The sequence below is a fragment of the Elephantulus edwardii genome, unplaced genomic scaffold, assembly GCF_000299155.1.
Source record: "Elephantulus edwardii isolate Elephantulus edwardi_28Jun2011 unplaced genomic scaffold, EleEdw1.0 scaffold00115, whole genome shotgun sequence".
Taxonomy (NCBI): Eukaryota; Metazoa; Chordata; class Mammalia; order Macroscelidea; family Macroscelididae; genus Elephantulus; species Elephantulus edwardii.
This window is the reverse complement of record NW_006399865.1, coordinates 8,526,268-8,552,051: the sequence shown is the minus strand read 5'-3', so window position 1 is coordinate 8,552,051 and position 25,784 is coordinate 8,526,268. Positions and strand designations below refer to the sequence as shown.

At 45.4% G+C, this 25,784-nt stretch overlaps 1 protein-coding gene across 1 annotated transcript in view; it reads right to left on the bottom strand.

Moving 5' to 3' along the window:
- Positions 1-25,784, bottom strand: part of BMX (BMX non-receptor tyrosine kinase) — a 51,359-nt gene that overhangs the window by 24,458 nt on the left and 1,117 nt on the right. Inside the window, exons 2-8 of the mRNA XM_006892394.1 lie at positions 25,224-25,328; positions 21,517-21,598; positions 14,566-14,685; positions 11,897-11,961; positions 6,423-6,598; positions 3,878-3,949; positions 2,079-2,132 (exon numbers count right to left, since the gene is read on the bottom strand). Coding sequence (XP_006892456.1) covers positions 2,079-2,132; positions 3,878-3,949; positions 6,423-6,598; positions 11,897-11,961; positions 14,566-14,685; positions 21,517-21,598; positions 25,224-25,328 — 674 coding nt within the window. The remainder of the gene's footprint in view (positions 1-2,078; positions 2,133-3,877; positions 3,950-6,422; positions 6,599-11,896; positions 11,962-14,565; positions 14,686-21,516; positions 21,599-25,223; positions 25,329-25,784) is intronic.

The window sequence follows — 25,784 nt, the reverse complement described above, 5'->3', positions numbered from 1 at the left end:
AAAGCAATGTATGATAGGGTATTATGGTTATCACAAGAGTCCACAATTAAGGTTGCACATTGGAATGTATTTGGGGCGGTGGGAGGGGTGCGGGGGGATTGTGTACCAGGGAAGGAGTGTTTCTTTTACTTTTGAAAGAGAGGAGCGAACTGGGTGGGGGGAGGGCTGAGTGGGGAGAGAAGTGCATCAATGAATGAATGGAAATCCAAAATCTCTGTAAATGCTCATTAAAATTATTTTTTTAAAAAGTACAAAAAAATTATTTCAGTGTTTCAGAGCAGCAGGGCCTAATGCGAAGGCATGGTTCTTCCCTCTCTCTCCAAAGGAGTGGGGTGCAGTTGCTCCTGGAGTTAGGATAACAAAGCAAAGACATCCCCCTGCCCCAGTGACACTGGTCGAGCAGGAAGCTGGGAGCATCAAACAGGATGGGGAGCCCTCAAGTCCTGAGTCCCTATAGCACTGTCACTCACCCACCATTTGAATCTCAAGAAGGCAAGGATAAAGAGGGTCTAAAAGGTCAGACCTTGGCTTTCCAAGTCAAAGAAACACTTCCAGTTCGGCTGCATGCTAAAGTCCACAGTTTAAAGTGTGCTCCCTTTGGTTCAAGCCGTTGTCTTCTTTTCCAGTGCAAATAATTTTAAAAAACGGCCTTGCATTGGCCCTTCTCAATATTTTATGATTTGGTATGAATTCTTTCATCAGATGTTTTCCTGAGGGTGGATACTGGGAAAGGCTGTTGTTGTTGCTGAGGACCACAGAGTCGGGTCCAACCCATAGCTGGCCCTCCAGTGAGGGCAATAAATCGCATGGGAGTTGATTGTCCATCCACCTTTCTCGTTCACAGAGCAGTTGGTGGACCCAAAGCACGTGCCTTTGGGTTGGTAGCCCAACTCCTTACCACTCAGCTGCCAGAGCTCCTACTAGGAAAGGAGGGAAGCCACAAGGCCGTGAAGAGACGCTGCACAAAGGCATGGAGATGGCACGGCACAGCTTCCCCAATGTCACGCTTATGCCTGGAGCCAGACAGTACTAGAGGGGGCGTGGAAACAGGGGCGTGCATTCAGGGAAAGTTCTCTCCGACACAGAGTCAACGCATCATCAACATGCCACTCACAGGGAGACACAGCCAGAAACAGCCGTAATCCCAGAGTCCGAGTGAAATGTGTACTGCTGGGCAATGGGCATCTGAGAGATGCAATCAATCTGCCCTGTTGTTTCCACTTCTCCATAATGCCAATCTTGACATCCAGAAGAGAATTGCTTTTTTTCCCCCTGATAGCAATTCATGCTTTGGAATTGACCACAATGCCTATGAAGTCTAAGCTGCTCCCCAGCAGAGGTGGGGTGACCGCTCAACCTTGTTTACTCGATTCTGATCGATGCCTGATGTGCACATGTCATTTTTCAGAGTGCATTACTTCTCACTGTAGAGTGTCCTAATCTGGATGTTAAATAGCAGGATCCCTCTGAGAACAAGAGCTTGTGGCGAACAGAAATGCTGGCACATTCAAAAGTCTCAACTGGGGAACCTTGTAAAATCACTTCAGAATAAATGTTTTCCACACTACTGGACTCCACATTAAGAAGTACCTTTAAAAGACTTGACCAAAGAGGCCTGTAGGGAGCAAGTAATGACATTGTGGTTGTATGTTCAGTTGCAGCAAGTTTTCAGAGGTTGTAAACAACACAGGAGGAGATTGCCCATCTTTCTCCCTCGGACCAGCTGATGGATTCAAACTGCCTGCCTTTGAGCTGGTAATGCAACGCCTTTCCATTAGGCCACCAGAGTTCTCTTAATCAACCATAGGCTTATACCACATCTACATTCATTTGTCCTCCAGCTACAGGGATGAAGCAAAATGAATGGGAGATGGGGTATCTGACAAACCCAGTGACTGTATCAGCCAATTTAGATAACACAGGCTCGGGGAAACGTTTTCAGTGCTAATACTCTAGTTTGTTGTCTAATTCAGTGGCCCCAGAACCTCACATGCAGTCACCCACGTGAATTCTGAGCTGCTTTTGTGGACTAGAATGGAAACAGTGGCAGAGAAGCAGACAGGTTTTTCAGCACTCACTCGTAGTCATTCAGGCTTTCCTCTTCTTCAGATGAACTTGACTCAGGGACGCCCCTTAAGGAAAGACGAAATGACACGGCTGTGAAAAATCACCAGGAAATAACACAAGAGCCTAACAGTGCAAAAATCCAATTCTACTCTGCTTTTATCCACGTCAATAAAATTCCGACTGTTGAGTTACCTATTTGCACTTGGGGAGGAATCAGCAAAGTCAAGAGAGAGATTTGCTCAAAAATTGGGCTCCGGGTAGTTATGAAAGAATTACTCCGTGAGTTCTGAGGTCCCCAGGAGACCCCTAGTAATTCATTGCTGTGACCCTGCCAGTAAAGTGGGCTCCTGAAATAGGTGTAGATAGCGTGGTTGAAAGGTGAGCAAACCGCCTGTCTGTGACTAGGGAAATATGGGGCTATTCTTAAGAAAGAATAACTCAAGTGTGGAATGGTTTTCTTCCCGTTACAGGAAGTGTTACGAGGCGTGTTAATGTCCAAGCTGACACTGTAGATCACGCACACTCTAAGGCACTATTAACAGCAACCCTGGTGGCAGAGCTGAATTGACCCATAGGGTCTCCCAGTCTGGAATCTTCCTGGGAGAATATCACTAGGTCTTTCTCTTTCAGAGCCTGCTGGGTGAAGCTGAACTGCCAACCTTTCTGTTAGCAGCTGGTCACTTAACTGTTGTTCATTTCACCAAAAAACTCTCATTGCCATCAAGTTGCCTGTGATTCATAGAGGTCCTCCATTGAGTTGTGAGCCTGTAAATCTTATTGGGAAGAGACTGCCCACATTTACCCTGCAGAACAAGGATTCAAACCACCACAGATGGGGGGCCACCAGGACTCCTTATCTCATGAGAGAGAAAAAAATTAGGATCGGTACAACGGTAACCTAAAAGTTACCGATTTAAACCTATCATCGACTCCATGAATGGAGAGCACTGGTGGCCTAGTAGACTGCGCTGCCAGCCCAGGGGCAGGCGGTCTGAATCCACCATATGCTCCAAGGAAGAGAAGTAATCTCCTCTCACAATTTACAGCCTCTGAAAACCCACTAGAGAGTCAGGCATAGAACAACAACTGCATGAATGAAAGAGCTATGGTGGCACAGTACATTATGTGTTGAAATGCTGACAAAAAGGTCAGTGGTTCAAAGCTCCTAGCTATGCTGCTGGAAGGAGGTGGGCAGCCTCGTTCAGAACAGACTTACGGCCTCAGAAACCTGATCGCAGGTCACCATGGGTAGGGCTCGGCTTGACAGGAGTGAGCTGGGTTTGGTACTTGGTGCATAAGGAGCCCTGGTAGTGGGGGGAGGTAAGTGCTGGGCTTCTAAACGCACAGTCAACAGTTTGAACCCAGCTGCCCCTCCAAGAGGGACCGATGAGACCATCTGCTCCTGTTAAGATTTATAGTCTCAGAAACAGATGGGTTAGTTCTACTCTGTCCTCGAGGGTCACTCTGAGTCAGAACTGACTTGGGGACAGTGAATTTTGTTCTTGGTTTCCTCTGTGCATTGGGGGCTGACTCTGCAACAGCTAAAACAACGGCGGCAGCATAAAGTCAAACTACATGGCTTTTGTACATCAAGTCAGAACCAACTCATAACTGACCCTCCAGGGAGTTTTCAGAGGTAGGAGATGGCACGGGAGGGGAATGTCCACCTTTCTTTTGTAGACCACATGCCTTTTGGGTTTATATTCACCTTCCACGTAAAGTCTAGCTGCAGATTTTTTGCTATTTTGGTTCGTTTTCCTGCCAGTGGAAGCGAAATCTGCTCGTCAAGGGGTCTGCAAATTGGACTTACCAGGAAATCTTCGAGGTGCTCTGGTTTACAAAATTTACTTCCCTTGGGTTGCTGCCTGCGAATTCTTCACGGCTACAAAAAGATAACACCTTCAACATTTATATGTGTGCATAAATTTTTTAAAAACAGAAGTCCTTTCGTTCTGATGTGTTTTGGCTTTATTTCACTTTCTCATTCCACCACATCACTCCCCCACCCCCGACGCTCTACTTGGTTTGGAGATTTAAGCTCATGTTTCATTTTTACATTTTGCTTCTTGCATGGACATCGATAAAAAAAAGCAGGAATTTGGCAGTATTCCTAAATGAAAGGGAATTGTTATTTATAATGACCCTGAATAAGAGAACACTGGGATCTATCAATCATCTGCTCATCTGGAAGGGTTTTGCTCTGACACACCAACATTCTGTCACTTTAATGCTTTTAACTAAGTCCTTTTCAGCTTGGTCGTTGTGATGGAACTGCGAAGTCTCACGGAGCACTGTATTTAACGCCAGCTGACAGAGATTTCATCTGCAGGATTGGATCGCCCTCTGCTGCCCGGCCTGCTTCCTCTTCTACTGGGAGGTCTGCCTCTTGCCCAAAGGCTTTTAAAATCTAGACTGGAGGCCCAGGTTCCAGTTTGCCTTCGTTGCCCAGGCCCGTCGTCAAAGCCACATGCTTCCTTAACAAGGAAATGCTCCTTTGACCCCATTTCCAGAAGCACCTCGAGGAAGTCTTGCATGTGCTTTGCCTTCCCAAAGAACCTTGCCCGCTAGGATAAATTTTTTTAGTTCATATCTTCGGAAGAAAATACTGGTCCCTAAAAAGCTAAGCAGTTGAAAGAGTTCTTAGGTGGTGCAAAGAGTTAACCCGCTTAGATCCATCCTACTGGAAAGGCTGTAAGGCAGACGCCACCACCAAGTGCCTTGGAAGAAAGGCCTGGAGATCTAGTTTACCAAAATCAGCCATTACCATCCTGCGGAGCACAGTGCTACTCTGACACACAAAGGGTTACCATTAGTTGGAGTCAACACGATGGCAACTGGTTGTTAGACTTTTAAAAGAAACCCAGTTAGCCTATTTGGGGGTTTTAAGAATATATCACTTAGCTTTATCCATATAATAGATTCGCTTGGCATATCACCATGTATTTAGACGAGATCCGGCTCCTCGAGGGAGGTGAGATGGTAAATAGGCCACATCCTCGTGCCTTTAAATGGGGGAAATGATTAAGATATTGAACGCCAAGAGCAAGTGGCAAAGAAGAGGTGGGTCAAGACTCACTTCTTCAGTAATTATATCTAATGGGAGCACATGCATGGAACAAAGTTGAGACGCACGCACCAGGCCGGAGCTGCAAAGTGGGAATGTTTTGAAAGGAATATATGTTACTGTACTAGTCAAAAAGTCTAAAGATTGAAAAGCAGACTGAGTGAAGGTAGTAAGAATGCCATAAACATTGGCGAAACCCCCCTAACGACACGGCTTCTCTGTTAAAAGCCAAGCTCCGTGATGACCTTTCAGTAATTCTCCTGATTCGCTCGCAGATGCAATGCTGCTCTCATGTTAGAGGCGAGTAAGCCGTGAGTGACTGAGGCGCTGGACTTGGGAGCAAAATGTCAAGGGTGTCAGGAAAATGAGCAACTGACATAAACGATGCTTGAATGCGATATTAAAAAGGAAGAAAGTGTCATGATCTGCAGTGAGTAGTGCCCATCTTTCCTTCCCACCCCGCAGCTCGTGGCCTGCAGCCCCCAGCAGAAGCAACAAGCATACGCTTACATTCCTTCAAGTCCCAAAAGGCCCTGCGGCTGTGTCATCGGTACAGTGCGGCATTTGCTTGGGGTAAAAAGGAAGAAAATGGACAGCGGGAAGGAATAACAAGATGAGGGAGAAAAGAAAGAGAAGAGGCAAGTGGTGAGTCTGCAAAATGCACTACATGCCCCTCGGGAAGGAAGCTGATAGCTGCTTGAGGAGAGGGCGGCCAGTGGGCAATGTGATGGGCAGGAAGGCTGAGGCTGTAAATAAGAACAGGTCATCCCTCGCGTACATCTTTCTGCTCATTTGTCAGTTAACTGTAACATGTATCGGTTACTGAGTGAGCTGAAGGCTCGACACCGAACCAGAGTTGCATACAATTTAGGTGCTGCCTTCGAGGGGCTGTCGACTCAGGCCTTTGCTCAGAGACTAATCCGCTCATGGCCTTGCTGGAAATGTTCCCTCACTTTTGATTAGTGACATCGACACAAGATACAAAAGTAATCCTGTGCTACTGTTTACAATGCTGGGTTCTGAAATGTGGGGTTATTTGGGGGAAGAGGGCAGATCAAAGCATGGACTAAAATGCCCAGGTATCTCTTGACTCATTAGCTAAATAGAAAATCTGTGTTGTGGGTCTCAGTTGGGCCTCTGCTTCCCAGGCTTTGACTAAAGCCCTGAACATCTTCCGAGAGGACGTTCCTCTGAGGGAAGACTTGTATCGACAGCTCAGAGGCAGAGCTCCAGGCCAGGGAGTCATGCCTACTCCTCCTTCTAAACAGTCAGCCTTGACACTGGGCTTTACCTTTTCAATTTTCTTACTTGCCACCAGTCAGGGCAGTCCTCCCTCGGGATGTACCGCGTGTGGATGTTTGGCTGGGAGCCATAGTTTCTCTTTGCGTTGCCGTCATACTGGGCGAGAGTGGTGCTTGAAGATGGTGCATCCATTCTGAGGACAGGAACGGCCCGAGGAATCTTCAGCTGTGGGAGGCAAGAGATTGGAATCCATCACAGGAAGTTACAGAATCATGCTGAGAACCAGCAACTAAAACACATCGGTTTTTAAATGCCAAAGGAAGGGAAAAAGGGAGGAGGGAAGGAGGAAGGAAGGAAAGAAAAGAGGCCAAAGTATTGATGAGAATATTGATGAGTGTTGATGAGAATTCTCATCCATTGTTGGTTGGAGTATGAAGTGGTACAGCCACATTGGAGAGTTGTTTGCAAAAATCGGCTAGCATTGGATTCGCACACGCTCTATGTTGTTGTTGTTGTGTACCATCGAGTTGGAAATGACCCATAGTTGACCTGCGGGTTTTCAAAGGCAGTTAATAGCCCATCTTTCTCCCATGGAGCACCTTGTGGATTTGAATCGCGAGCCTTCGGGATTGCAGTACAGTTTCATGCCACTAGGCCACCAGAGCTCCCTGCACAAAAACATGTAATAGAATGTTCGTAACAGAATTAGGTCAATGTGATAAAAACTGGAAATGGCCTAAATACACGTCAAGAGGATGAATGGGTAAATATAATGACCTTGGAGCAATGCGCATATCCTACTCCAAGAACCTGGGAATATGCTCTTACATTGGAAAGAGAGTTTTGCAAATGTGATTTCATTAAAGATCCAGAGGTAGGGAGATTATCTTGGGTTATGCAGGTGTGCCCAATGTAATCGGAAAGTCTCTGAAGAGAATATGAGGACAGGAGTCGGAGGGCAGAGAAGATGCTACAACCGCTGGCTTTCAAAATGAAGGAAGGGGTGACAAGGCAAGAAATGTGGGTAACTGGGAAAAAGGCAACGGATTCTCTCCTGGGACTGCGAGAGGAGCACAGCCCTGTGAAACTGTTTTAGCCTCCGATTTCCAAAACTTGTACACATCTGAAGAGGACCTGAAGCGCCTGCTGCAGAGGGTCAAGGACTGCAACTTCCAATATGGATTGAGGCTCAATGTCAAGAAGACAAAGATTCTCACCACTGGACCAATTGGCAGCATCAAGATGGATGGTGAAGAGATTGAGATTGTACACAGCTTTAGTTTGCTTGGCTCCACAGTCAACAGTCTTGGCACCAGTAGCCAGGAAATTAAAAGGTGCATTGCCATGGGAAAGTCTGCTGTTAGGGACCTCTCCAAAGTACTGAAGAGCAATGGTGTCTCTCTGGAGACTAAGGTGTGTCTGATACAGGCTATGGTCTTCCCAATCACTTGTTGTGCATCAGAGAGTTGGACAATGACCAAGGAGGATAGAAGGAGAATTGATGCCTTTGAGCTGTGGTGCTGGAGAAGAGTATTGAGAATACCATGGACTGCTAGGAAAACAAACAGATTTGTTCTGGAAAGGGTTAAATCGGGTGGCTCTTTGGAGGCAAAGATTCTGAGGCTCCATCTAACATACTTTGGACATGTTGTGAGGAGAGACCGGTCCTTGGAGAGGGACATCATGCTTGGGAGGGTGGAGGGACAGCACAGGAGAGGAAGTCCCTCTATGAGGTGGATTGATTCAGTGACTGGGATAATTGGGATGGGAGTGTCAGAGACGGTGCGATTGGCACAGGACAGAGCGGAGTTTAGGGCTGTTCTACATAGGGTCGCTATGAGTCGCAAGCGACTCGATGGCACATAACAACAACAAACAACAACAACATACACATCTGATGCTTCTCAAAGACACTGAGAAAGGATTTAAAATTATTAGTAGTTTGCAGTGATTTACTAAATTTTATTTCTTATAGATTATTTTACTGTAACAGAATGGATATGTTTTCAATAGAATATTTACACCACAAAAGAGGAGTCAAAATTTTAAAAAATTTAGACATTTAAAATTAAAAAAAAACTTTTAAAAACATATCAAGGTGGTGGTGATTTGTTCAAACAGCAAAGGAAAGTAACATAATGGTGGATTCCCGTAAGAGAAGGCTCAGCAGCAATAATGGAGATAAACCACAAACACGCTAGGAAGTGGGCAGCTCTCGTTAATTGAACAAGACTGATAATAACATGCTACACACTTTATGACTCTGGTGCGAGAAAAGTCAATAGGGAACCTATACAGCGAAGTGTTAGGACAGCTACATGTCTAAACCGACTCTAGGCACCTACGACAACGACTTGGCGTGACGGAGTATGAGTCCACCTTGAGATTCTGCTAATGTTCTGCTTCTTAGTCTGAATTTAGGTTATCTACGTGTTTCCCCAAAACCACTTCTATTACATTGATTCCTGCTCATAGTGACCCTCCATCAGGTTTCCAAGTCTGTAAACTTCATCAAGTAGGAGAATTTGAGAATTAGGAGGGAGATTAGAACTGCTAACCTTTTGATTAGTGGCCCAAGGTGTCACACAGTACACCTGACTTGGGTGTGTTCTCTTGGTGCAACTTCTTCCAGCTAAACACCCCAAACCTGTGTGCTTTCTAAGTACACCTGACACTTTGATTAAAAGGCGCCTTACAGATCCACAGCAGTTCTTAAGTTCATTCTTTTTCCACACTACATTTTTTCCCCTTTTCTCTCAGAGTATATGGTCGATCTGACAGAGGCTTTGGCATCCTGGAAACTTTAGTTAGGCAAAGCGATGTTATTTATGAGCTGTGAAGTGGGCTCCCTCCAAAGATAAACACAGTGGAAAGTTCCTGAAGCGGAAATCTGCTCAGGGCAGCTGCCTGGCTGATTTTTCTCTCCCCGCCTCAGGAAAGTCAGGTCTCTCCTGAATTCTTGGGTGAGAACAAAACAAAGGCAAACATGCTTTTCTCGGAGCCCAGGTCCATGTGGGCAGCTGATAATCAAAACAGGTTTCTGGAACCCTTGACCACGGATTTGCCTGATGGATAATTTCCAACACATTTCCCCAAAGAATCTCTGTCCTGAGACACAATGCAATGGTGTCTGGTTCCTAAATGAGTCTCTGTTCTCGGATTTGCTTAAACAACTTTACAGCGTTGGTACAGTGTGTAGAAGGTTGTGCTGTAACCCAAAGGTGTCCCCTGCCTGATGGTGTGACCCCCACCAGCAGCCCTGAGGTGAAAGCTCTTTTTTATGTCATTTGCAGCCTTGGAAACTCACTGGAGGACCAGCTAGGGGTTATTTCTGACTCCATGGCAAATGCCTTGTTTCTATTTTTAAATCTCCATACCACACAATTCACCCTTTAGGAATATACAATTCATTGGCTTTTTAGTCAATTTATCACGCTACATACATAATCTTCTCCACTGTCCAACCTGAGGACGATGCTGCCTGACTCCCAGTTACGTGAGTCCCCATTCCTGGCCTTGCCCCTAGCAACCACTCATCTATCTTACTTTTGCCTATTTTGCACATTACTCTCAGATATTACTACAGGGTCATGTCTTTTAAGTTGCAGGACTGAAGCAGAGATCTAAAAAAAAAAAAAGCAATGTCCCTCAGAACAAAGCAAAAACCCCAAAACGTACTAGTGGATTTTCCCCCCCTACCCTTGTGTCTCATTCACAAAAGTTATATGCCTTTTACTTAGAAAGAGAAAAGTAGGTATGAGTGTGTCACTGAAAAGAACTACTCAAGACACTATAGACCAGATGGCTGGCTGGAGATGTCCCTTAATCTCAGGTGAACCTTTCTGAATCCACTGGGGAGGCTTTTTTCTGTGTCTCTTGGAATTCAATGAGGCAGAGACTGGCCTGGGAAATAAAAAAGCAGCAAGCCAGACTCTGAGTCCAAGGAAACAGAGCAAAATGCATGGCGAGAACGCTGAGAGAGCAAGCTGCGTCCAGGTTTAGTTGTCGGTTGTTGTCTTTTTGGGTTTGTTTTTTTGTTTGTTTGGTGTGTTGGGTTCCCCCCCCCCCCCCCCAAGAGCAAAAAACGGTTTGTTTTCCTGTCAGCCAACTCTGCCTTTGGGAGAGAATTGGCCAAGCGCCATCTTGACGGGAGCTCTGCCCCAAACAGCTATGCTGAGCTCGTACAGGGGATGAAGACTGGACTTGTAAGAGTCAAGATGTCTCTCTGCCATAAAATGGCACTTGCAGATGTACCACTCTGAGGCAACCATGAAAGTCCCTCCACAAGATAAAGAAGCAGCACTGGGACACTGTCCCTCAGTCAGAAGCCACCATTAACAAATCTTGATGGGACTAGCCACGTGCGAGTGTCCCTTTTCCACTAGCTCCCCTCTTCCTGAGTCCCACCCCTGAAAGGGTCAGAAATCTCAGCCTGTCTGTGATCTCCATTCTGATATAGGTGGACAACTGATGCTGACCAGAGCTAGGTGGATGGGAGAAGTTTAATTTTAGAGTTGTGTGGCAGGAGAGGAGGGATAACTGCTGAAAAGTTGTGTGTTACATGTGAACATTTTAACAGCTTCTGTCACGTGCACCTGTTTGTTTTTGTGTTTTTTTTCATCTGTATGACTCTGGTGGCCTAGTGGTAAGGAGCTGAGAGCTGTCATTCTAAAGGTATGTAGTTCGAATCCATCAGCTGCTCCACCAGAAAAGAGAAGCAGTCACTTCCTGTGTGATTTACAGACTCACGTCCTACTTGACGGTACACAACAACAGGTCTTACGGATATGTTAAGGGAAATGGACATGATATGCAAATACAAGAATGAAAAGGTGAAGAATTGATGTCTTTGTTGGCAGTGTTGTTGACGAAACCTGAATTTACCATGTGGTTGTCGATCTTACTGTGGGGCCGCCACAAAGACAAAGTCTGTTTTGGAAGAAGTGTCACAAGGATGTTCCTTAGAAGCAAGGGTGGGTGAGATTTCATCTCATGTAGTGCAGACATGCTACCAGGAGGGGTCAGTCTTTGAAAAAGACATCATTGCTCAGACAGGTGGAGGGTCAGTGAGAGAGAAGAAGACCCTCAAGGAGATGGGGTGACAAAATGAACATTGTACGAGTCAACACTGTGAGGAGGACACAGGATCAAACAGCATTTCTTTCTGTGCTTCATGACGTCACTATGAATTGGAACCAACTCTGTGGCTTCATCACCAACAATAATCTGTGAATAATCTGGTGGCTTAGTGCACAACAAGCTGGGCTGCTGACTGAAAGGCTGGCAGTTTGAATCCAGTAAACATTCAGTGGGAGAGAGTTGGGGAGCCTCCTCTTATCAGGATTTCCAGCTTTGGAAATCCAATAGTCAGGCACTGAGTCAGAATCTAGTTGACAACAGTGCTGAAGGGTCTGAAAGAATCTCACATTTTCTAATCTTGAGTCTGGCACCTCTCAGTTCATAAACATGTCCTGATGAGGAAAACAAAAAAACAAAGCAAAGCAACAAGTCACGTGGACTTACCACCCTGTCAGGGAAGATGGGTGGTCTGGGCCTCTCTTCACTGGTGGCGATGTGCAGATCAGCATCTGGAAAGCAAAACCAATACATGTTAGAAGGAAGTTTAAATAAAATGAAGCAAAGTACTCAAGGCTATGAGTCCAGAGAAAGCACTGGTACGTGTTAGTCATCCCCCAGATTAAACAAATTTAGACACAAATCTAGAATGATAGTATCTAAAACCCAAACACCATTTTTCCAACAACACACTCCCAGTATTGGCCTGAAAATATTCAATTCCTTCCAAATCCTATCTCCTTCATTTTGACTTCCTTTTCATCTTGTAGTTGAGCCCCAGACATCTAATCACCTTAGGTGGTGTATGTTTACTAGCCGGGTCTCCGAATCCATGGCTGATTCCTCCGACGGACCCATCCAAGAGGTATCTGCATCAGTCACAAAAGCCCCAACCAAACCCATTGCCATGAAATTGGTTCTGACTCACAGCCACCCTCCATCCAGGTTCCATCCTTCTGCCGGCTGGTGGCTTCGAACTGCTGATCTTTTGGTTAGTACACACTACAGGAATCCTTTTTAGAGATCAAGAAGTAGCTGATGATTAAATGAACAAATCTCTTGTGCGTCCTCTTCTGCTTCTTGGGATAATTGTGGATTTCTCTTTCTACCCGCAGTTGCAGACAGATGGCCAGGCTCTGAGGAGTAAGGCACTTATACGCAGAGTGACCATGTGGAGTACTGCCCAAACGAGGACACTTCTGACAGTGGGAGAGTACAATGGAATCATTGTCAGGACATCAGGGACAGAATGGGACTGTCCCCAACAAACAGGGGTATATGGCCAACTCTCAGCTCTGGAGAGAGGATGACCTCTGGGCATCTTGGAGACAGAAAGAAGCAAAGGTGTCTACCGGCTACCCAGAAGCTTTGCGGGGGGATGGGGGAGCAAAGGAAGAAATTGTGCTTGGATATCCACGATCTCAAGTCAAGTTCGATTCACAGCAATCCTTTGAGTCTGCCTCCCAGTGGGCCTGCCTCCCAGGGTTTTCAAGCTGTAATCTTTATGGAAGCAAACTCTTGCATCATTCTCTCTCCCACGGAGCGGTTGGTGGGCTTGAACCCTTGACCTTTTGGTTAGCAAGTGTTTAGCCACTGTGTCACTGTTGTGAGCTGGAACACCTCCACACTGTCACTTTCTTGAGAACCTGGCCAAAGAGCTGGTGGCGCCCAGGACACATGCCAGGACGCATCAAGATAGAGCCCGAGAAGACAATCGCAGGGTTATATGCCTGGCCTTCCCCTCTCCTCCTCTCCAGGGAGTGAAGCAGGGTCAAAGCTGGAATCTGTCCTTTTTGGGTGACGGTGTCAGATCACAGACAGCCAATCCCGTGTAACTCATCAAATCACTTGAATTTACCGATGCAAAGGACTGGACCGTGTGATCTGAGGTTAATACATAGTCATTGCAGAGCCTAAATGAGATGGAATAGTAAGCATTGATTCTGGTATAAGATTACCAGTTATAACATGATTAACATGAGTTCCAGCTGCCAGCACGGTGAGCAGGTGAATTTGAATAATATGTCCTGGGCCTGCTGATATAGCACACAAAAGTCAGCTCATCCAACTCTTTAAAGCTATAAGAAATAAACCAGATTTTGTCCAGCCTGGTCAAATGATTCCCCCAAAGTAATTCTCCTTTTCTAATGTACTACAAACTCCATGTTGTTAAATAACTACACACTTCTGCAGTAGATGCCGGTGGTGTAGGGCACCGTTGAATTGGTTCCAACTTGAAGTGACCCCATGTGACAGAGTAAAACTATCCCATAGGCTGTAATCCTCACAAGAGCAGGTCACCAGGGTCTTTCTCCCGCAGTGCTGCTGGTCAACAGCTCTTAACCATTGTGCTACCAGGACTCCTCAAATATATACAAGCCCTAGAGCTGGTCCATGGAGATTGCACAGCTAACCCAAAGGCCATGCCGCTGGTAACTCAGATCCACCAGCAGCTACGTGGGCAAAGGATGGGCAGTTTCCTCTTGTGCGATTTATAGCCTCTGAAACTTGCTGGAGGCTCAGCTCTGGGCCAGTTCTGACTTGAGGGCGATGAAGGGAAGCTAAGTGAGCAGCACGTGGCTGTACTTACAGCATACCCTTGGCTAGCCTCTCTTGATGTCTGTCATCAAGAAGCCAGCAACAAGGGAGCAATGATAACTCACCTGAAATAGAGCTTGTGAAAGGTAAACAAGCCCTCATTTGGGCTTTTTCAGATTTTTATCCTTTCAATTCTTTTAAGACCATTAGGTTTGGGGTTTTGGTTTCTTAACACTTTGACGAAGAGAGACTCGTCTTCATATCACACGGGAAACCTCGCTGTGTGATAGGTTCGCCACATGCTCCCTGCCTGGAGTTTATCTTAGCCCAGAGAGCATTATGAGAGGAAATGGCTCCTAGCTTGGTTAATGATGTCACGTTTTAAGTTATTTCTCATGACATGCAAGAAGGGTGGTCTTGTTTTTCCTGAATCTGACTCCATTGCCCCTTGAATCAGCCCTCATTTGCCAGATCAGATCGGCGAGGCTAGATCGGCTCAGTTTCCTTGAATGGTGGTGGGGTTTGGTCTACTGGGGCCCCATCCACCCGGGGTCCAGCCCAAGAGAGGGGTGCATTACATGCTTCCCAGAGGGTGCATCCGGGGGCTGCTTTGCAACTCTGCTGGCAACACAGGAACTTCCCGTCCACGAAGAAACCACTGTGGTACTTGATCAGCAGGTGGGGGTTACCCCTTATCTCTGAGAAGCAGGCAGAAAAAAAACAAGATGTAAGTGAACATTGTCCCAGAACAATGGGGACCCCATCTTGCCAGCAACCAGGGTAAGAGCCAATGCTTCCCAACGGATGTAAGTCTTTCACTCTGAAGTTAGTAGGCCAGAAAGAAAAAGGAACATCTAATGGTGGGGACAGCGAGAACAATGCAGTAACATGTACCAGCCTTTTAAAAAGTAGTCAAAGATGTTCACATGCAGCTTAGTGTGGAATTTGTTGTTGACTGTTGTTCTGTGCCGTTGACCAGTAGCTGACCCTCCGGAGGGTTTTCAGAGGTTGTAAATCACACGGGAGGAAATTATCCATCCTTCTCCCGGGAAGCAGCTGGTGGATGCCCAAAGGTATACAGTTCAAACCTTTGGGATTGTAGCACAGCTTCTTACCACTTGGCCACCAGAGCACCCTCATTTAGGATTGTTGTTGTTGTTATGTGCCGTCGAGTCGCCTGCGACTCATAGGATTAGGATTTTTAAAATACATTCCTAACAGAAGTGAGCGAGTTAGGATGCATGGTATTTGTGGCAGAAAGAGGCTTCTAATAAACTTCTATTTACCTCTCTTTTATTTAATTTTATTAAATTCAAATGTGCAGAAAAGCCACAAAAAACAACATTACTGAACATCCACATACTTGTACCTGTTGTTGTGTGTCTATGAGTAGATCCTGCCTGACTCCTGGTGACTCAGAGTTACCCCGGAGGGTGTTCAAGGCTGTAAATCTTTATGAGGCACAGACAGGCAGATTCTTCTCCCCTGGAGGGGATGGTGGATTTGAACTGCTAACCTTTTGGTTAGTCACATCATACTTAACCACTATACTATGCCACCAAGGTTTCTCCTCTCTCTCAATCTCTCAATATCTCTCTCTCTCAATCTCAATCTCTTTCTCTCGCCATCATTGTTAACTATACACCATATTTGCTTTGTCTCTCTCTCTGTGCACATATATTTCTTATTGTTATTTAATTATTGTTATGCTTAGCCATTCAAGGTAAGTTGCAGACATTATGATTTAAATAATGCTACCCACATAATATGTACCTTCTATGAACATGCTGTGGTTGCTATGTACCGTCAAGTTGGAACTGACCCATAGCTGATTCTCCAGTGGGTTTTCAGAGGCATTAAATCGCATGGGAGGAGACAGCCCATCTTTCACCCAACGAGCAGCTGATGGATTTGAACTGTGTGCCGTTGGGTTGGCAATGCAGCTTCTTACCACTAGGCCATCAGCGCTCCCTTCTATGAACAAGGGCATTCTCTTATTTTAAAAAATTTTCACACTGATACTATACTATTACCGAAGATATATACATCTCATTCAGATTTTTTGCCAATTGTCCGAATAGCCTTCTTTATAAAGTGAAAAACCTAAAACTCATGCTTCTAATGGGTTTTGTGGTGGGTTTATTTCTGACCTAGGATCCAGTCCAGGTCACACCTGGCATTTCATCTTCTTGTCTCTTTCTAGTGTCCCTTGAATCTAGAATGTTTTCTCACTCTTTCTTCCTTGTCCATCACCTTGACACATTTATGGAGAGTATGGATAATGTATGGGGTGTCTTTGTTTTCCCAGGGCCGCTCTAACAGAAGATCACCAAGTGGGAGGCTATAAACAAGAGACATTTGTCTCACGGTCCTTGAGGCCAGGAAGCTGAGATCAGGGTGTTGGCTTTACTGAGTCCTTCTACAATCAGGCCTCTCTCCTGGATCCCAGGAGGCCAGGATCTCCTTGGTTTCCAGTTACAGGGTCACATACTATTCTTCTTTCTGTCTCTTTGTCTTTCTGCATCTCCATCTTTTATTAGGACCCCCATCATAAAGGATTTGGGCCCACTTAGATCCAGTATGACTTCACGCTAAACTAACCTGTAACATCTTCAAAAGACCCAATTTCTAAGCAGTCAAGTTCACAGTATGTGAGTTAGGACTTCAACACATTGTAGGGAGACATACTTCACTCCATGTGATGGGGGTACTAGGGGTATATGCATTGTAAACATAAACCATGTTCATACAAAGATTGTAGGATCTCTCTTATATGAAATATTAAACTAGACAAATGTATATAGAGAAGTTTATCAGTGAGAACCAGGGCAGGAGTGGCATCCACTTCCTAAACCACATGCCTCTGAAAACTCTCTGAACTTTGACAAATGACGATAGTTCTAGAAAGGCTTCAGTGCTCCTAGGGTTGCTATGAGTTGTGCTCGACTCGACGGCAATCAACAGCAACAGGGAGCAATAACTAGGCATTATTCTTGGAAGAGGGAGCTCTGGTGGAATGGAAAGAGTTGTGCTGCCAACCCAAAGGCACTTGGTTCGAATCTCCCAATTGCTCCATGGGAGGAAGATGGGTAATTTCCTCTCATGTGATTTACAATTTCTATCACCAGTGCTTCTTAATCCACACGTAGCACTTTACGTTGACATAGATTCCCATTTTCAAATATACCATCTCACTTAACCTGTGCAACAACCCTGGAGGCTGCTATTATTGCTATTGTGGCTCTTATGAAGTGAGGTAAACTGCGTCGATAGAAGTGGTCTGGTAGGCCGACAAAGGCTTCCTTCCCATGTTATGTTCACAACCTGTGAATAGGCCCTCATTTGGGAAAACATAGGGGTTTGAGTAGATGTGATTAACCAAGGATTTTGAGATGAGAAGACTATTTAAGATCCTCTACTTGTTATGTGCCATCAAGCCTACTACAACTCATCGCAACCCTATGCACCTTGCTCTATCCTGAGCCAACCTCACTATCCCTGACACACTTGACCTCATTGCCACAGTCACCGAGTCAACCCATCTCATCCAGGATCTGCCTCTCCTGCACTGTCCCTCCACCCTTCCAAGAATGATGTTCTTCTCCAAGGACCAGTCCTTCCTTGCAACATGCCCAAAGTAGGTGAGGTAGAATTTCAAAATGCTTGCCTCCAAGGGGCAAACCTGATTTCACCCTCTGCAGGACAGACCTGTTTGTTCCATTCGTGGTCCATGGTATATATTCAATACTTTTCTCCAGCACCACAACTCAAAGGCATTGATTAGGATTATGCAGATGATTCTAGATCAATCTAGATATCCTTATAAGAGAGAGACAGCAGGAGACAGGAATAGAGGAGAAGGCAATGTGAAGACAGACAAAGATTAGAATGATGTGTCCTCAAGCCAAGGAATGCTGGTACCCAGAAGATGGAAGAGACAAGAAATGGATTCTCCTTCGGGGCCTTCAACCAACACCTTGCAGTTCTCCATCTGACCTCCGAAGCTGTGAGAGAATAATCCAGGTAGTTGTAATAACCCAGTCTTAGGTAATTTGTCACAGCAGCTAGAGGTGTACTTGTTCAAGCTCTCTAACCCGGTAAAGAGCCAACAGGGGCCTCAGCACCAAGCTTTTCAACCCCACTCTGATGCCAGCTTCCCTGCCAAACCCCATCCAGCTTTAATCTGGGGAAGGAAGCGCACACTTCATCCATATCAAGTCCACTGAATTCAGAGCGATTGTTACCATATATGCCTTGAATTCCTACTGAAGATCAGCCCAAACTCTCCAAGTGCAGGTTAACATCCAGGAAATTCTATGTCCACCTTAGCTTATAAAATCTGAGCCAAATAAGGAAAGACACAGAAAGGGAAGTCATTGTCTAGCAGTGACACTTGATAGAGGGGAAGTTTCTTTGCAAGAGAACCTCTTTGTTTTCCTTTCATAGGCTGGGTTGGCGAACCTGCCAGCCGGCCCACCCCCCTCCGCTCTCGTGCTACTCTCAGTCAGCTGATCCCACCCACTCTTCTCTCTTGCTGCTTTCCAGCGCAGAGGCTGGAGAAGCTACACACCATCGTCCTGCTGCCTTTGCACATGGCGTTCACCATGAGACACAGTTTTGGCCAATGACTCATATACAGAAGATTGCAAGGGGGTTTATGGGAAGGCTCGGAGCCCATCTTGGAGCCTCTAAGGGTGACAGAGCATAAGTCTAGGAGGAGACTGGATGCCTATTGACCCTCATAGAACTGCTACATTGGTCTACCTCTGGACTTGATACCACGCGAGAAGAACAAATGTGTGTTTGTTTCCACGACTATGCGGTGTCCTGTTACTTGCAGCCTAAAGCATTATGGATGGAAATGACTTTAGTACGCACATGGCAGCCCTAGTGACAGTGTTCACTGGAGTTTTACGGGAGCCTGAGAGAGGCACTTTTCTTTCCCCTCTGCTCTTCCTTGACATTCCACATGCTCACAAATTGTATGCCGCCTGCCCAGGATCCATTCCAACCTGACCATCTTCCATAGCCCCTAAAGGGGGACCTCGGGCATGACCGAAATCTACACACAGGCACTGTCTACACAGCAACTGCACCAGGAAGTTCCTCCCAGAGGCAGCCTCTCAGTGCCCTTTCCGGAAGACCCATTATGACCACAGTGACTCACTTTTGTGGGCCATTTTTATATATGAGTCACTCCTTTGAGGCTCAGGACCACACTTGGAGAGCATAGATGTGATGTCCTATTTTACGGGTCAGGAAGCTGAGACCCAGGCATCAGACGGCTGTTTGAGGTGGCCTCAGGACTTGGATACCAGGTTGCCTGACTCCGGGAGGGACATTCTCCTCCCTTCAACAAGCTGGTGAGGAGACCTCCCTCCCTGCTGGATCACTCGAGAGAATGAACAGATTTCTACGCCACTCGTGCAAAGGGGAAATTGAGTCCTATGTGTAGAAAAGGCTATGTTTACACAGAAAGGGAATACGTAGCTGTTGGAAATGTTATCATATGTTATGTATCGACAATGAGTCCTCGTCAATGAAATAAACTGAACTCTTGCCATCCCACCTGTGAAGTCATTCATCTGAGCGAGTGCTTTTGCAAACTATGCCACATAAAAGTCCCATTGACATCTTTCATCTCTGGGCTTAACTGGGAGGTTTGCCCCTCACGTACAGCACATGCTGATGTCAGGGAGGGGCTTTGTCAACTTCATAAAACAGGAGGAAGTTTGCTGGGCCTTATTGCTGTGTTGAGAGGTTATTGTGAGGTATATCGAGAGGAGGTACATCCTGCAAAAGGGTATATGTAAGGGCCTTCATCTCTTTGAGCTTTTATACAGCAGGATAAGGCTTGTACGTGTATCGACTCTCTCCTATGTCTTATTATTGTATCGGGCATGTTGATAGCAGAGGCTATTCCCTGGAAAGGGACATCACGCTAGGGATGGTGGAGGGGCAACAAAAGAGAGGAAGACCCTCAGTGAAACGGATTGACACAGTGACTGCAGCAGTGGGCTCAAGCGTGTCAGAGGTGATGAAGATGGCCCAGGACAGGTCACGGTTCAGATCTATTGATCATTATGAGACATATTCGACTCGATGGCACTTACTAACAAACAAGGTGTGTTCTCCGGAAGGTGCAGTGTTACGAAATATTAAAGTGAGGGAGGTTTTTCCATGCCTCGTCTTGCCTGCCCTATCTTCAGAGTTCACAGGACACATGTGTCCAACATAATACGTGTCCAAATCCACCAGGTCTAATAAAAATTTAAAACCCTTCAGTGACTCAAGACGTCCCATTAGCAAAACCACATTATAACTACAAAAGGTCACACACACAAAAAGATTCTACAAAGAAAGGGTTGAGCATCACCCTCCTTCCATTACTGAAAACGGAAACCCTGCCTGCCATCAGGCTGATTCCAAGTCATCGAGACCCTCCACTGAGTTTCATAAGCCATACATCTTAGAGCACACTGCCTTATCTCTCTCGCTTAGAGAAGCTGGTGGATTTGAGCCTATGACCATTCAGTTAGCAGCCTGATATATAACAACTCCTACTCATTCCAGCATCCTTTTTTAAAATAAAAATTATTGTAATGCAGAGTATTGTAATGTGAACTTACTAGCCAGGAGTAGTTTTCTCCTCCCAGACATCGCGAGCAGGGTGGCTGAAGAATCAATCCCTGAATAAAAGCATCATTGCACCCCCAGTTTCGCCTCGGAATTATACCAGTTAAAGAGCTGAGTGGTGTAATTGAGCCTTGAGTTCTCTATTATCAGGAATGTGACATTGGGAGTGTCTATCTAACTTCACTCATCTGAAAACACACAAATTAATAAAATCCCTGGGTCCCTGAGTGATGTAAATGGGTTTTCTCTAGGCCACTAACTAGTCAAAAGGTTGGCAGTTTGAACCTGTCCAGTGATGTCAAGGAAGAAAGGCGTGGTGATCTGCTTCAGTAAGATTACAGCCAACAAAACCCCTTGGTGCTCAGTTTACTCAGTAGCATGGAGTCACCAAGAGACTAATTAATTCAGATGGCCATGAGCTTGTCTGAAAAATGGAGAATAACATTTCCCCTTTCCAGAGAGTTGTTGGGGATATCTCTAAGAAAACGTTTTCCAAGTGCTTGACACAGTACCTGGCTATATGGTTAATCTCCTGGTTCGTTTTAGACATAATGACTTCAGTAAATAAACATGGGAAGAACCACAGCTATGGGCCCTCACACAGCCCCGCTGGCTGCTACCTGATAAAGGAAGACAAACACAGCGGATGAGGGCAGGTGGCCTGCTGGCCCCCAAGTGGCTGGAAAGGCACAATAGTCAGCTCTGTGCTGAGCAGGAAAGGGAATAGGAGCTAAGGGCTTCCTCTCTGTAACAATGAGAATGCAAAAAGTGGATGAGACGGCACCTTGCCCGGGGCTGTAGGAAAATGAGCCGATTCTCTCTCGAGATCCGATCCTCTTATTTCCAACAAGCCTCCCAAGTGCTCCAGCAGGCCCTTTCATGACTCTTCTTACCTTTCTGCAGGGCTCTCAGCCACTGGCTCCGGCTCTCTTCGTTTGATGCATAGATGTAGAGAAGGCCATCTTTATAGACGATCTGAAAAGGTAAAGATGTGGTGAACTTAGAACCGCATCTGTTCTCCTCACCAATGGCAGCCTGTCTCTTAACCAAAAGCATCCTTGGGTTTTCTTCGGCAAACTATGTGTTTTGGGTTTTGGGGCTTTTGTTGTTGTTGTTATTTATTTGGGGGGAGTGCCCCATCCTTCAATTTTATTTTTTGATCTAAGACATTCCTACATTTTGGAAGATTGTAGCAAGGACGGAGCTAGCAGCAGTGGACATTAAGGTCCTAACAGGAATACCCTGAACCATGGAGGAGGAAATTGCTAGACATTGCAAGTGTTAAATATTAGAATATTTTGGTCCACTTACCTGCCCGCGACCTTTACGGCCCTCAGGAAAATGTTTCTCTCTTCTACTCTTACAAAAAAGACTGTGTAGATCACAACAAACTGTGGCTGACTCTGAGAAGAATGGGAATCCCAGAACACTTAATCTTGCAAATGGAAAACCTATACTTCCTATACTTGTACCAGGAGGCAGTCATGAGAATACAGCAATGAAACACTGCATGGCTCAAAATTGGGAAGGGTGTACACCAGGGATGTGTCCTATCTCCACACCTTTTCAATCTAAATGCAGAACAGATTATCCAGGAGGCTGAGCTGTATGAGGAGAAGTGTGGCATCAGGATTGGAGGAAGATTCAACAACAACCTGTGTTATGCAGATGACACAACCCGGCTTGCTGAAACTGGGGAGAACCTGAAGCGCTTGCTACAGAAGGCCAAGGACTGCAGCCTTCAATATGGATTGAGGCTCAATATCAAGAAAACAAAGATTCTCACTACTGGGCCAATTGGCAGCATGATGATAGATGGTGAAGAGATTGAGATTACTAACAGCTTTAGTTTGCTTAGCTTCATAACCAACACTCTTGGCACCAGCAACCAGGAGATTAAAGGACATATTGTAATGGGGAAAGTCTGCTGTTTGGGACGTCTCCAAAGTACTGAAGAGCAATGATGTCACTCTGGAGACTAAGGTGAGCCTGATACAGGTCATGGTCTTTGCAATCATTTTCTATGCGTCAGAGAGCTGGACAATGACTAGGGAGGACAGAAGGAGAATGGATGCCTTTGAGCTGTGGTACTGGAGAAGAGTATTGAGTGTACCACAGACTGCTAAGAAAATGAACAGGTTTGACCTAGAGAGGGTTAAACCAGACTGTTCCTTGGAGGCAAGGATTCTGAAGCTTCATCTGACATATTTTGGACATGTTTCAAGGAGGTGGAGGGACAGTGCAAGAGAGGAAGATCCTCTATGAGGTGAATTGATTCAGTGACTGGGGTAATGTGGGTAGGTGTATCAGAGACATTATGATTGGCACAGGATAGGGCAGGGTTTAAGCCTGTTGTACAAAGGGTCTCTATGAGTTGCAGGCAACTCAACGGCACATAATAACAACAACTCTTACAAATACCTCCAGGGCAGTACATCTTCAATATACTGCCCTCTTTGCCAATGTCCATGTTGTTGTTGTTGTGTACCATCAAGTCAGAACCCACTCATAGCTGACCCTCCAGCAGGGTTTCAGAGGCCGTTAATTGCATAAGAGGGGATTAGCCTATCTATCTCCTGTAGAGCAGCAGGTGAGTTTTAGAAATCTGTGTCTTTGGGTTGCCAGTGCAATTCCTTACCACTAGACCACCAATGCTCCCTAACAGACTAGTCATTATAGTGGTCATGCTTCTGTGGAGTGAAACCACATGTCCTTAACACTTCGGTCTCTTGGGTATAAGCCCCATTCCAGCATTTCCCAGAATAAATCACTTTCTATTACTCAAGACACCCTCTTTCAACATTTGAAGATTACAATTCCTTCCTCCCATGCCTCTAATGGATTCAACTCTTACTGGCAAATAAAAGCATGCCATTTTCAGAATGCCTACCAGTTGCCAAAAGGGTTCTGGTGGCAAGGTGTGTTAGGTGTTATACTGCCAACCGCTGCTAACCTAAAGGGCAGAGGTTCAAATCCACCAACTGTTCTTGGGGAGAAAGATGGGTAGTCTCCTCCCAAAATTACTTACAGCCTTGGAAATATGATGGAGGATTTCTGTGAGTCAAAATCAACTCAACAGCAGTGGGAGTGACACTAGCTGCTAAGTTTTTCCACCAGCTATTTTAATATTTTAACTATGTTTCAATTTGATGAAAAGTAGGATTATATTTCTTTTGTAAACAAGGAAATAAATTTAGAGAGAGATTGATGATACTGTATAGTTGCACTGGTACAAATAGAGACCACCTCTCTGTTGTGGGTGTAAATCATCTTTCCTTATGCACGCTCTTCCCTGGTTTCTCCCAGTTAGGAGAAACATTGCTTCAAAATGGCAAGGATGAGTTGTTCATCAACTGGATTCTTTTATTCTAGGCTACAGGCCCCTAACCTCCTCTTAGCATTATCCTTTAGCTCAGAGAGTCGAGGGTTCTTGATAGAATAAAAGGAGGGCATGATCCAGGTTAAGCCACTTCCAAAGGGTAGCTGCAGACACTCTGATAGCATGCTGTTGCTGTAACAAGTTCAGGCTGTCACAACAAGGCCCTCCCACCTCTCCAGCTTTAGCTCCTTTTTCTTTCTGTCTGTCTGTCTCTCTTTCCTACATCCAAAATTTTTTTAAGCTGTGCTTATCATTTTTGGTTTTGCCTTTGTTGTTGAAATCATCACTGATTAACATGCACAATCATGAAAAAAGAAAAAAAATTAATTTTTATATTTGTGTGTGTGTGTACCATCAAATCTGATCTGACTAGTACAGGAGGAGATTGTCTCTCCTTCTCCAACAGAGCATCTGGTAGATTGGAACCACTCACCTCTGGAATTACAGTGCAACTTTTTGCCAATAGGCCACCAGAGCTCTCTATACTTAGACCTTTTTCAATGTCCTTCACCCATCCATCCCTTGTTACCTGCTCTTTCTTTGGTCCCAGCCTCACTTCCCACCTCTACTGAGCTAAGTTCTGCTTGTGCTCCTCATCCTGTCACCTCCAAAAGAAAGTCCCCCTGATTTATTGGCGTGAAAAGCAATGGTTCCACTTCCATGGCATCATGGCGTCCTCTGTGAGCGCCATCTAAACACTCCCCCTCCCAGCACTGAACAGTGAGCTTATTCATTTCTTTTCTCATTTCCCTGTATTGATCTTGGGTGTAAGGACAGTGTTTTATTCTTCCTAGTGTGCCTTCTACCATGTATCAGAGATGTTCAACAATGCTTGATGTAAGAGGACATCACACCACGACTTAGGTTGTATTACTGCTGCTCGCATGCCCAAAACACACCCAAAAAGCCAGATGCCACCACTTCCTGTTCACAGGGACCCTGTGCGTGTAAAGTACAACTGCTCTTTTGGGCTCTCAAGGCTGTGACATTTCTGAAGCAGATCGCCAGTTCTTTCTTCCAAGGTGCATCTGGTTGGGTTCAAATGATCAACCTTTCAGTTAGTAGCCCAACACTTAACCATCTGCTTCATCTCCAAGCCTTTTCCATGGTCTTGTTGAATCATTTTATAGTGCCACTGTTTAACCAAAAGATGTAAGTGCACAGGAGAAAATGCTAAAGAAAGAACCTTCTAGATGAATGGGCTGCCATGCTTCCCCCTACCTGAAATGGGTATTGTCTCTCCACGGGAGTCTGTTCCTCGAGGTTCACCTTCTCCACACATCTGATTTTCTTAATCTCAATGGATCCTTTTCTGCTGCCCCTTTTCTGAATTAAAGGAAGGCAAATGGTGAGATATTTGTGTGATCCAACATGGAACATAAAGAAAAGCAGGAAGCTAAGCTTGTGCTTAAGGGGAGCCTGAGGACGGGGTACAGGGGGGGGGGTTGGACATAGTCCTAAAGTATGGACAGGTACTCAGATTCCTCCGAAAGTGAGTCTTTTAGGTAGCACTCAAGAACTTCGTTTGCTAATCTGGAAATGTGTTCCTAACTGCCTGCCGTGTGACTCGTCTACACGGGTAAATGGAGCTCTAACTATACAAAACTTCTTCATTTAGCTTCAATTCGAGGGCAGTCTCATCTTAGTGTAATAGAAATTCCATTCACAATGGAATATTATGTGGCACTGAAAAACAAGGAACTCATGCAATATTATTCAAAATGGGTGACCCTGGAGGACATTATGCTGAGTGAAGTATCTCAGTCACAAAAAGACAAATAC